The 13,945-nt window shown below is 41.6% G+C and overlaps 1 protein-coding gene across 3 annotated transcripts in view; it reads left to right on the top strand.

Moving 5' to 3' along the window:
• Positions 1-13,945, top strand: part of SNTG1 (syntrophin gamma 1) — a 505,846-nt gene that overhangs the window by 280,499 nt on the left and 211,402 nt on the right. For all 3 annotated transcript variants that reach the window (XM_075826260.1, XM_075826258.1, XM_075826259.1), the window contains one exon: positions 5,176-5,230. In XM_075826260.1, coding sequence (XP_075682375.1) covers positions 5,204-5,230 — 27 coding nt within the window. In that variant the 5' untranslated portion in view covers positions 5,176-5,203. The remainder of the gene's footprint in view (positions 1-5,175; positions 5,231-13,945) is intronic.

Genomic DNA, 13,945 nt, shown 5'->3' with positions numbered 1-13,945 from the left:
CCACGAAAGCACTGCCGGTAGCAGACCTACCACCAAAAGAGACCTGAAAGGGAAGCAAGATCTTAGTACGTTTCATATTTACGGGAAATACCTGTGCGCCCAAGTGACCTCCCCGATGATCACTTAGACGCTGAAGTTCTCTGGCTGCAACCTTACGCTTAGGACAGTTGTTCACTTGATGCTTGTCGTCCCCACAGTAGAAGCAGAGACCATTCTTCCTGCGGAATTCTCTACGTTGTTGGGGGGACACGGAGGCCCCGAGTTGCATAGGTATCTCTGAATCTTTCGGGGAGGAACGAAGCAACGGAGCTTCGGGAGGCATCATGGGGGAGTCGGAGGAGAAAACACATAAACGTTCACGTTGTCGTTCCCTGAGACGTCGGTCAAGTCGTACCGCTAAAGCCATAGCCTGGTCTAGGGAGTCAGAAGAGGGATAGCTAACTAGCAGGTCTTTCAGGGCATTCGACAGACCCAACCTAAACTGGCACCTTAAGGCAGGGTCATTCCACCGAGAAGCTACGCACCACTTCCGAAAGTCAGAGCAATACTCCTCAACAGGTCTCTTACCCTGACTTAAGGTCACCAGCTGACTCTCGGCAAAGGCAGTCCTGTCAGTCTCGTCATAAATAAGTCCGAGAGCAGAAAAGAAACAATCAACGGAGGAAAGTTCAGGGGCGTCAGGAGCCAAGGAGAAGGCCCACTCTTGGGGCCCTTCCTGGAGCCGGGACATAATTATACCCACCCGCTGGCTCTCAGAACCTGAGGAATGAGGCTTTAAACGAAAGTAAAGCCTACAACTCTCCCGAAAGGAGAGAAAAGTCCTCCGGTCCCCTGAGAACCGGTCGGGCAACTTGAGGTGGGGTTCAAGAGGTGCGGTGAGGGGAACTACCAGGGTAGCATCAGGCTGGTTGACCCTCTGAGCCAGGGCCTGGACCTGTAGGGAGAGACCCTGCATTTGCTGAGCCAGGGTCTCACGGGGATCCATAGTGGTGTCAGGGACCAGGGGTAGACTAGGTATGGGCTTGTTATTATGTAATGGCAGGGGGTAGGGAGACGGACAAGTGAGCCCTAATCTACCCGCCACTCTGTCCCTGCCTACTTGCAACGACCCGCCCTAGGCGACGGGGTACAACTGGGCGGCGGTCCCTGCGCTCAGTAAGTGCACGACAAACACGACAAACATACAAGGAACACAAGCAAGGAAAAGGGGCCGTTGCCCACGGCAACACCGTGAGCAACCAGAGTGGTGAACGAGCCGAGTCAAGCCAGGAGTGTGCGAGGTACAAAACGAAAAGCAGAAGAGTAGTCGGTAAGCCAGGGTCGGTATGGAGCAGGATCAAAAATAGCAGGAGCTGTAGCTGGGCCAGGAACCACAAGGAAAGAAACAAAAGCAATAACAAGCACCGAGGGACAGGAAGTGCAGGCTTAAATAGACCGAGGGCGGGAGCTAGCTGAGTCTGGCCAGGTTACGATAGGCTCTCCCACTCCTAAGCCTGCCAGCCTGAATGGTGGAAGCAGGAGTCAGTCTCAGGGATGTATTCTCAGGTGCTGACTGATTAGTTCTGGGAGTTAACCCCGCTGTGCCTGGCAGATCCTTTACAAGTGCACACAAGAAATAGTAAATGTCAGCTGCTGCGTTTTAGAGTATAGTTTGCTTTATTAAAATAAACAGGTTTCGTCTTCTGAAAGAGAAGACAATTAAATTACTCGTTTTGCTCGGCTTTTAATGTCTAAAAATTAAACGTCGCATTTTCCCAAATCAATTTCAAAACAAGATTTTACACCATTTTAATATCAGATAAGAACATTGAAGATTACATCTTTGACATTCAGTTTATAGAACATCTGCTTGGATGACATGTCACCTTGTGATTTTGTGTAAACATATTTGTCAGATTTTCATTTTCGTGTACTCTCCGCTGACAGTTGTCACCATGATGACATGCATGTCCATTACCCATAATATTAACCTACTATGCAGTAAATATTTGCTTTCACCGACATTACCTCAAGTCAGTGTTCATGTTCATTTGCAGTTTCATGAGTTAAAATTTATTTTTGATGGTAATAACTTTTCCTTCTAAATCTTGCAATGCGTTGTTTAAAGAGTAGAGGTGTAGCATAGCTGAGTTTGTCAGTGCAGCTAAGTTGAACAACTCATCACAATAACATTACATTATCTGTGGTTTTCTTAAGCTGCTGCTTATAGACATAGTCGGGGAGATATGCTAAGACTGGAGTACTACTTGGTTAAACCAGTCTGCAAAAATAAGCCTGCACCATATTATAGTTGGGGAGTTTGAAACATTTTATAAAACTAATCTTCTGGTATGTTATGGAAAGGCTGCTGGAGTCTGCCAGGAGAGAGCGTGCACGTAAACCCGCAACCACAAATCCGTATCCACTCTGATCGACAGTATCTAAGGCGACTCTAAGGTGTTCGCCAAAGCCGACCGCATGGTGGGATGGATTTTGCTGTTAGAACCCAGGTTGTCGTAACAGAATGTAGTTTTGGATAAGAGGTACAATGCAGGCAAACCTGAGCTGGAAACCAGACAGCCAATAGGTTAACTGAAAGTCCAGAAAGGGAGTAGAGGTAATCAGACAAGCCACGGTCAAAACCAGCCGGGAGCGGATAAACAGAATTGGTAAGCATAGGGTTAACGAGAGACAAGTTGAGGTCAGTATACACTAGGTCCAGAGCAGGAGCAGTCAGGAGCTTGATCAGAAACCAGGAGATAGGAAAATTCACAAGCAAAAACAGGTGGGAATAGACAGGTATAAATACAACATCACACATACAAAGTATGGGAGCACGGCCCGTAAAACACAAAAGATAGGACATGTTCTATCTTTTGCGGTACAGTTCAATGGCTCGGACACCTATCCGTAGAGATACAGAAAGGTGTCTGCGGCCAATTGACCTGAATGGGTCCGTAATTGCGAACCGTATTATAACGGTTGTGTGCATGAGGCCTTAGGCTGGGTTTACATAAGGGGGAGATTTACTATACAAATTGCACCAATTTCCTGTTACAACATGCACAAAAAAATTGAGTATATGAAATGCGACAGATTCGTTTTGTGTTTTAAAAACTTATTGCACCTACATCAACAGTTTTAAAAACTGTCCAGAAAACATACACTAACTGTCCAAAATACATGCACCACTATTTTTGTGCAAAATAATGGGGTACATATACCTTAGCCAGCTGGTGGCAAAGGCAAATGGAAAGAAGTTTGCCAAACAAACATGCCTAATGATTCGTGCCAAAGTTGTAAGGTTACTTTTGCATTTTTTTTAAAAATAAAATTGGTGCAATTTGCACTATTTTTGCCAACCTGTAAATACATGCATTTATGGAAAACCCCAGTGGTCAGATGTTACATTCTAGGGAAAAAGATTTTATAAATATTTTATCATACATTACATCTGAAAACTTTACACTGCTATGTTTTTTCAAACCCTAGCAAGCCTTATCGTTCCCCCTGATGACAACCTCATGATAATAAAGACATGTTAAAATAGCAATAATGCCCAATGTGGTTTTTCATAGAAGCAGTTGTTGTGACAGTTCCTAAATCTGCACTTATGTAAGAAAAAAAAAATGCAGCTGTTGAATAATGCAAAATCTGCAATATACTGCAATGTGGGATAAAACTATCCTTACCATCAGCATCAAGTACAAAGGTTTAATTTTAGGAAGAATGCTAGGGGCTCAGAAGAAATTAATGAAGATTGAATCTAACAGCGTGGGAAAAGATAAAAGCCATTTGTAACGCCCTAGGCCCAGTTAACACTTGGCAGTTTTTAGCCAAAGCTGGGAACAGATCCAAAAAAGAGGAGAAGCATACATTACTGCATACATAATTCTCCCCTCTATAAACTCTATAGACTAAAATGCATTTAAAAAAATTAACCTAAACAAGAAATATGGTAAGACCAAGCCATAATAAGTTATCAACTGCAAACACAGAACACTTCAAGAGCTATGAGAGGCCTGTCGGCCAAAATATTGTTGTCTATATTCAGAACTTATATAGAAGTAAACGGCTCTATAGGCATCTTACTCAAATATGTATATTATTCTTGTTTATTTTTATAAAACCAGCAATGAGTGCAGACAAGACCAATATTCTAAAGTATTAAACCCTATACATATATCGATATAAAAACACAAGCAAAAAGAAAAAGACAAAAGAAAAAAGTGCATAAAATAAAAATAATAATAATTTCTGTTACAAGCCAATGCAAATGTAGTAGCAAATAGTTATCATAATGACATCTTGCTTTGGGGAATATATTGAAATAGCAGGGAAATATAATTAAGATAGCAGCCTAACCATGGGACCCTCATGGTTAAAATAGGCTTTTATTATAGTCGGTTGAAACCACTACCAGTAGTATAAAACACCATAGATTGCAAGAAAACAGAGTTATTTCAATAGGTGGGAACGCCAACTATGGAAATGGAATAGTCAAATAGTGATAATGTCACAATATACTATCGACCCAATAAACTGCAAGATACTTGACTTTCTGCAGATAGTAACTCAATTCTGATCAAAGTATGATAGACGAAAGTCAGTATGCAACTATGTGCAACTGTGTTCTCTCAAGATTTACTCGGCACACTATGGTGTTGAATGCAAAAACTGATCAAATGCACTCACCGATTTCAGCATGGCCTCTTAATCGTTTGTTGATGTACACTTTATGTAATGAAGCGGCAGGCTGATAAGTCACCCGTTTAGAGCATGTAATCCTTACTGGCTGGTAAGTTATACTAGAGTTATATGGCAGACGCGCTAATTCTTGCAGTGCCGCGGTTTATCCGTCGGTGTACACCTGTTGTCTGAGTCCCAGTCTATGGCAGGTCCCAATTATTGGTTTTAATCCTCAGATAATTTAGGCCATAAATGCAATGTGAGTTTGCAAAGTATATAGCAATCTTGCTGGTGCAACAGATGACTTAATATTGGTGATATATTGCTAGACGCGTTTCAGAGCTATCTTTGCTCCTTCATCAGTATAGGTAGTATGTAGACTCTAGCATAGAAAATAAAATCAACTCTCACAAATGACTTATCTGACCTACATGTCCATTGTTATTGACTTGCTGGTGTTTTCTAGCATAAATATGTAATGGTAATTGTTTTTTTCATTCTTTTAAGACAAATATCCCTATCTGTGCTACGGCATATGGATTTCCGGACGACATGTGATGAGGTGAGCAATAAGCCATTACACATTTAATAGTTCAAGTGGGAAACAGTCAGTTATGGCTATCTGTGCTGTGATAGTGCATAATTGCTGATGTATGTAGTATCAGTCAGTCATCAGATACTTCAACTGGTTGACTTGTCCCTCACTTGTTAATGTGAATGAACCATATAATGCGGGACATATGTTAATTATTTTTTTTGCATATCGTTCATATAATTGACCCTAGTATATTTTTTTGTATTTTATTAGTTTTTCTTTTACTTCTTTAGTGCCAACATATTGCGCAGTGCTTTGCAAAGAATGTATCTACTTACTAAACACACATACAGTAAGGCAATGTCATAGAAACTAGCTGTCCTATTGTACAGTCTTAATGTGTCGGAGAAAACTAGATTACCCAGAAGAAACTCAGTTGTTGGGAGAACCACAAAGTTGCTGCAGATGTCACAATTGCCAGATCTAAACTCAAGACCCAATTGCTGCGAGACAACAGTCGTAGTTACTGTGTCCCCGTGCTGCCAGTTAGCTCTTCTTTTTCTTCCTGCTGTTTAAATGGTATATCATCATTAAATATTTTCACTTGCTAAAAGACGGTTTGTACACTTAGGGCATGTTCACACGTGGCGGAATTTTTCCGCTGCAAATGTTGGTGCAGATTTGGGGCAATTACGCAACGAATCTGCACCAACATTTGCATATTTGACAGGTAATTCAGACGTTGCAGATATCACAGCCGACTTGCCACAGATTTCAGCTTTTGCTTTGCAAAGGCTGAAATCCGCAGTGAAATTCCGCTTCTTCTCCGCAACGTCATGACCATGCTGCGGAGGGAAAATTCTGCACCGCAGCCTAAATTCCGCATAGTTATTTTCCGCAATGTCTGAACTAACTTTCCTAAAAATGTATAGAAACAAATGTAAAAAACGTCTGCTGCAGAATTCCACTGCGGACTGTCCCCAGCAGAATTCAACAGCAATTCTGCCACGTGTGAATGTGCCCTTAGGGTGCAGTCACTCGCTGCAGATTTTGTAGAAATTTCTGCGACTAAAAATCGGTTAAATTCATATGAATGGGGATGTTTTTGTCGCAGGTTCATGAATTTCTACAAATTCCAAACAGATGAAAGGTACTGATTTTCAGTCGCAAGAATTTCTGCAACAAAATCTGACGTGTGAGAAACCACTCTAAAAACCCTTTTGCATGGGCCAATTTATGGGAAAACGAGCGTTCATATGAACGCTCATTGTCGATAATTGCCCTGTATAAACAGGGTAATGATTAGCTGATGAATATCAAGCGCTTGTTTATCAGCTGATCTGCTCATTCATGCGGCTGCTAAAATTGTCGCTAGTCGGTAGAACATCTCCCTGTGTAAACATGATGGAAATATATAGGGTTGAACGATCGTAGTAACGATCACTCGTCCCCATACATAGTCGATCAGTGCTCCTTGTGAAAGGAGAAAACTAGCGCTGATCAAGAAGCTGTCTTATTGATCAGCACTCATTTTCATGGCCTAATATCGGGCCGTATAAAAGGACCCTTAGGCTGGGTTCACACACACTATTTACGGACGTAATTCGGGCATTTTAGCCCCGAATTACGTCCGAATATACGGCTCAAAAGCGTCGGCAAACATCTGCCCATTCATTTGAATGGGCTTTACGATGTTCTGTGCCGACGGTCATTTTTTTTACGCGCATCTGTCAAAAGGCGGCGCGTAAAAAAGACGCCCGCGTCAAAGAAGTGCCTGTCACTTCTTCAGACGTAAATGGAGCCATTTGCAATTCTCCTGAAAACAGCACCGTAATTTCAGCCGTAACGGACGCTGCCGTGTGAACATACCCTTAGGCCTCATGCACAAAACCCTAAGGATTATTACTGTTGGTGAAAACGGATCCACAAATACGGATGCACATCCAATGCTGTCCGCAATTGCTGAAGCGCCCATAAACTTCTATGAGCGAGTCTGTGACGGAATTGCCGACAAGAATAGGACATGTTCTATATTTTGCAAATCATTTCTACGGTCATACATAACCGATCATTGCTTCTTGTGAAGGAGCTGTCTCATCGAATGGCGCTAATTTTTACAGCCCATATCGGGCCGTTTATTAGGACCCTTACCTATCAGATAGCCTGGAGCTAAAGAGCAAAATAAAAGTTGGAGCACACAGAATATTTGTAACTTATTAAGAAATCACTAGAAAATCATTGATTTTTTATTATTTTAGTAAATACTTTCGCTCCCCATAAATAGCAATTCTGAAACATCTTTTCTTACTCTGCATCGTGCCATTCATCCTGGAAATATGAGTATGAATAAATGGACAATTGGGTGTTACCATACCACATTCAATGCGGCTTGTCCTCATTGCATCACAAAGTTTACTCATGATGTATTTACAAGGTATAAGCGAACAGGATTTCCATAAGCAAGAGACTTCATTTAACCCCTTCGCGCTCAGGTCAGTAATAGTACGTCCTGCTAAGTAGAACGTTCGCGCTCAGGTCAGTACTATTACTGACCTGAGTAAACACGGCGCCATCTTTCCCCGGCGCGTGTCTGAGCTGTGATACCTGCTGTTTCCGACAGCAGGCTATCACAGCTTAGTGTGCAGGGACCGATCGCGGTGGTCCCCGCCGATTAACCCCTTAGAAGCCGCGTTCAATAGCGATCGCGGCTTCTTAGGGGTTAAGCTGCCATCGCCGGCCTGCTACACGATAGCGGGCCGTGATGGCTACTATGGCAACCAGAATCCTAACAATGGACTCTGGCTACGCCATCGACGGAAGCCTAGTGGGTCCCGACAAAATCAGGACCCACTATGCTTGCTGTCAGCGAACAGCTGACAGCTCTAATACACTGCACTACGCATGTAGTGCAGTGTATTAGAATAGCGATCAGGGCCTCCTGCTCTCATGTCCCCTAGTGGGACAAAGTAAAAAAAGTGTGAAAAAGTAAAAAAAAGTTGTGTAAAAATAAGAAAATAAAAGATTTAAAAGTAATAAAAGTAAAAGTCCCCCTTTTTCCCTTATCAGTTCTTTATTATTAATAAAAATATATAAATAAACAAATAAACTATACATAATTGGTATCGCCGCGTCCGTAACGTCCTGAACTACAAAACGATGTCGTTATTTATCCCGCGCGGTGAACGCCGTAAGAGAAAATAATAATAAACCGTACCACAATCACAATTGTTTGGTCACTTCACCTCGCAAAAAATGGAATAAAAAGAGATCAAAAAGTCGCATGTACCGAAAAATGGTCCTGATCGAAACTACAGTTCGTTACGCAAAAAATAAGTCCTCGCACGGCTTTCCTGATGGAAAAATAAAACAGTTATGGCTCTTAGAATAAGGTAACACAAAAAATAAATTATATTTTACAAAATGTATTTTATTGTGCAAACGCCATAAGACATAAAAAAAAACTATAAACATCTGGTATCGCCGTAATCGTATCGCCCCGCAGAATAAAGCGAATATGTCATTTATAGCGCACGGTGAACGCTGTAAAAAAATTGAATAAAAAACAATAGTAAAATTGCTGTTTTTTTAGTCACCGCGCCACCTAAAAATAGAATAAAAACTGATCAAAAAGCCGCATGCACCCCAAGAAAACTACAATGGATTCCTCAAGGGGTCTAGTTTCCAAAAAGGGGTCACTTTTGGGGGGTTTCCACTGTTTTAGCACCACAAGACCTCTTCAAACCGGACATGGTGCCTAATAAATTAAATTAAATTAATTAAATGTCACCTCTACTTTGCTCTAAATTCCTGTGAAACACCTAAAGGGTTAATAAACTTTTTAAATGCTGTTGTGAATACTTTGAGGGGTCTAGTTTCTGAAATGGGGTGTTTGATAAGGGTGTCTAATATATGGGCCCCTCAAAGCAACTTCAGAACTGAGCTGGAAACTAAAAAATAAAATAAAAATGAGGCAATACTTCGCTTCTTACATTATACTGATAATGAGCCGTGCCCACCCCGAGATGGCCCCACTTTTGACCGTTTGTATAAATGGAGACCCCTATTAGACCGTTTCAGTGCCCGGTTTTCCCAGCATTCACCCCCGAGAAGTGTATTTCTATAGATGAATCCCTGGTACATTTGAAAGGGAGGCTTCAATTCCGCGAGTACCTGCCGGGTAAGAGGGCAAGGTATGGCGTGAAGATGTATTAGCTGTGCGAGAGTGCATCAGGGTATACCTACAAATTTAGGATATATGAAGGGAAGGACACCAGTTCTCAGCCCCCAGAATGCCCCCCCTTACTGGGAGTTAATACAAAAATTGTGTGGGATTTGGTGCACCCACTGCTGGACCAGGGTTACCACCTCTACCTGGATAATTTTTATACCAGCGTCCCACTCTTCAACTGCCTCGCTTCCAGAAGTCCTGCGGCATGCGGCACTGCTAGAAGAAACCTGAGAGGCCTCCCTACGACTCTGCTTGGGCAAACACTCAGAAGGGGTGAGAGCAGGGCACAATCTAGCAGCAACATATTGTGTGTCAAGTACAAGACCAGGGAGATGCCACACCAGTACCCATGTACCTGCACGAGGAACCAGTACAGGGACCCCCAAACTAGACTGCATCCTGGACTACAATAGGTACATGGGAGGGGTGGACTTGTCAGATCAAGTCCTGAAGCCTTACAGTACTTCTGGAAGCGGGGCCACAGGCATCGTACCAGGGCAACACTTTTTAGGAGAAGTTCCCCAAACTGGCAAGAAGGGAAAAAGTCAAAAGAGGTGCAGAGTCTGCTATAAGAGGGGGATAAGGAAGGACACAATATATCAATGTGACTTGTGTCCCGAAAAACCAGAGCTCTGTATGAAAGAGTGTTTTCAAATTTATCATCCATCCCTTTATTTTTAATTTACCCCAGTTTTACTCGCTCTGATCCACTTCGCACAGCTTACCCCTCCTCATCTTTCCCCTCTGAGCCCTGCTGTGTGCCCAGGCAGCTGATAACAGCCACATGTAGGGTATTGCCGTACCCGGGAGAGCCAACATTACAGTTTATGGGGTGTAGGTCTCCGGTGGCACATGCTGGGCACAATATATCGGACACTGACATGGCATATATATAGAAAATTGCAAATCTCACTCTGCACCATCTGCTGCGCATTATCTTTTACACAATACCTGTGGGGTCAAAATGCTCACTACACCTCTAGATGAATTCCTTAAGGGGTGTCGTTTTTAAAACGGGGTCACTTCTCGGGGGTTTCAACTGTACTGATACCTCAGGGGCTTCTGCACACACGACTTAGCACCAGAAAATTCCCAGTAGGCCACATGGTGGTCCTTTCCTTCTGAGCCCTCCCATGGGCCCAAACGGCAGTTTATCACCACAAATAGGGTATTGCCACACTCAGGACAAATTGGGCAACAAAATGCGGTATTTTATTCCTTGTGAAAATAAGAAATTTTGAGCCAAAACTACCTCTTATTGGAAAAAATAATTTTTTTTTTAATTCACAGCCCAATTCAAATAAATTCTGTGAAAAAACTGTGGGGTCTAAATGGTCACAACACCCATAAATAAATTCTTTGAGGGGTGTAGTTTCCAAAATGGGGTGACTTCTGGTGGGTTTCCATTGCTTTGATACCTTTGGGGCTCTGCAAATGCGACATGGCACCCGAAAACCAATCCAGCAAAATCTGGGCTCCAAAGAACACATAGCGCTCCTTTCCTTCTGAGGCCTCCCATGGGCCCAAACGGCAGTTTATCACCACAAATGGGGTATTGCCGCACTCAGGACAAATTGGGCAACAAATTGGGGTATTTTATTCCTTGTGAAAATAAGAAATTTTGAGCCAAAACTACCTCTTATTGGAAAAAATTTCATTTTTTTGAATTCACAGCCCAATTCAAATAAATTCTGTGAAAAAACTGTGGAGTCTAAATGGTCACAACACCCATAAATGAATTCCTTGAGGGGTGTAGTTTCCAAAATGGGGTCACTTCTGGTGGGTTTCAATTGATTTGATACCTTTGGGGCTCTGCAAATGCGACATGGCACCCGAAAACCAATCCAGCAAAATCTCTGCTCCAAAGAACACATAGCGCTCCTTTCCTTCTAATACCTCCCATGGGCCCAAACGGCAGTTTATGGCCACAAATAGGGTATTGCCGCACTCAGGACAAATTTGGCAACAAAATGGGGTATTTTATTCGTTGTGAAAATAAGACATTTTGAGCCAAAACTACATCTTATTGGAAAAAAGTTTTTCTTTTTAAATTCACAGCCCAATTCAAATAAGTTCTGTGAAAAAACTGTGGGGTCTAAATGGTCACAACACCCATAAATAAATTCCTTGAGGGGTTTTGTTTCCAAAATGGGGTCACTTTTGGTGGGTTTCCATTGCTTTGATACCTCTGAGGCTCTGCAAATGCGACATGGCACCCGAAAACCAATACAGCAAAATCTGGACTCCAACAAACACATAGCGCTCCTTTCCTTCTGAGCCCTCCCATGGGCCCAAACGGCAGTTTATCACCACAAATGGGGTATTGCCGCACTCAGGACAAATTGGGCAACAAAATGGGGCATTTTGTTCCCTGTGAAAATAAGAAATTCTGATCAAAAATGACATCTTATTGGAAAAATTTTCATTCTTTTAATTTCACAGCCCAATTCAAATACGCGCTGTGAAAAAACTACGGGGTCAAAATGGTAACAATAACCATAAATTAATTCCTTGAGGGGTGCAGTTTCCAAAATGGGGTCAGTTTTGGGGGATTCCTACTGTTTTGGCACCTCAACACCTCTCCAAACCTGGCATGCTGCCTAAAATATATGCTAATAAAAAAGCACCACCAAAATGCACTAGGTGCTTCTTTGCTTCTGGGGCTTGTGTTTTATTCCACGAGCGCACTAGAGCCACATGTGGGACATTTCTAAAAACTGCAGAATCTGGACAATACATATTTAGTTGTGTTTCTCTGGTAAAACCTTCTTTGTTACAGAAAAAAAATAGAATAAAATTGAAATTCAGAAATAAAAACGAAATTTGCAAATTTCACCTCCACTTTGCTTCAATTCCTGTGAAATGCCTGAAGGGTTAAAAAACTTTCTAAATGCTGTTTTGAATACTTTGAGGGGTCTAGTTTTTAAAATGGGGTGCTTTATGGGGGTTTCTAATACATAGGCCCCTCAAAGCCACTTCAGAACTGAACAGGTACCTTAAAAAAAAGGCTTTTGAAATTTTCGTAAAAATATGAGAAATTGCTGTTTATGTTCTAAGCCTTGTAACGTCCAAGAAAAATAAAATAATGTTCTAAAAACGATGCTAATCTAAAGTAGACATATGGGAAATGTGAACTAGTAACTATTTTGGGTGGTATAACCGTCTGTTTTTCAAGCAGATGCATTTAAATTCTGAAAAATGCTATTTTTTCTAAATTTTCTCTAAATTTTGCAATTTTTCTCAAATAAAGACTGAATATATCGACCAAATTTTACCACGAACATGAAGCCCAAAGTGTCACGAGAAAACAATCTCGGAATCGCTTGCATAGGTTTAAGCATTCCGACGTTATTACCACATAAAGTGAAATATGTCAGATTTGAAAAATGGGCTCTGAGCCTTAAGGCCCAAACTAGGCTGCGTCCTTAAGGGGTTAAAATAGCAGCCTAGATGCCCTGATAATCACACATTTCACTTTATAATGTCAACATCTACTGAAATTTGTGCATCTGCTTATGTGTGGATATTCTGTTTTAATAAATTTCTGATTCATACTTACATAGTTAATTGCATCGGAAAAAAATCCAGTTCGCAATCCAATACCTAGTTGTTTCACCCAGAAGGAAAAGCAAAAGATGATTGTAACTAAAGATGATAGAATTTCTCAAATGAGTTTTGAGTTCGATACAGTCGAATTGGCCGTCTAATTAGATTAATTCCGAAAATTAATTAGAGGGAGGGATAACCGGAGTACATTAAGGGTAAGGCTCTATAAGGCATTATGGGGAAGCCCGTCTGAGGTCAAATAACCCTTTTACTAATCTGATCGCCGGCAGCTGCCATTTTGTAATGATTCCTGCACCGCAAACCCCATTACATTTCTCTTTTGAGAAATGTAATGAATTTAATTTGTGTAGAATTTATTCGCTCATCTCTAATTGTATCCAAATTTGCCTCTCGTAGGAAAATATTCCATCCTGATTTAACAATGAAAGTCAGATGATTTGCTCTCATATCATTAGTCATAACATAAATCTCTAGCTCCTTTTTAAAGCAAATCTCTCAGTTTGTTTGGAGCCACTGAAGCACCAGCATACTGTTATACAGCTGGGGTTTAGTATTCCAAATGTGCCTAACTCTAAAATGCTCAAAAAACTTAAAGGGAATAATTAGGAAAGTAATTTAGAAATTACCGTGACAAGACCGAGAGCGGCATCGGATGCATCGGCATTTCGCACATGAAGCCGAGGACAGTATGCTACGCATGTGCAGTGAAGTGAAGTGTACAGTCACGGCTTTATGTGCACAAAGTGCATGCGCACGGTGCTGCTAGACAACTTATGTGAACTCCTTTTTGGTAAATAGTAATTTTACAAATTATTACCTAAGCATGTTTTAGAGGTAGGTATGTTTGGAACATAAACCCCAGCTGCATAACAGCATGCTAGTGGTTTACTGGCTTCAAAGGTACTGACAGGTTCCCTTTAAACTCTAATTTCGTTTTTGCCATTACT

The sequence above is a fragment of the Rhinoderma darwinii genome, chromosome 5, assembly GCF_050947455.1.
Source record: "Rhinoderma darwinii isolate aRhiDar2 chromosome 5, aRhiDar2.hap1, whole genome shotgun sequence".
NCBI lineage: Eukaryota > Metazoa > Chordata > Amphibia > Anura > Rhinodermatidae > Rhinoderma > Rhinoderma darwinii.
This window is presented reverse-complemented; position numbering and strand designations above follow the sequence as displayed.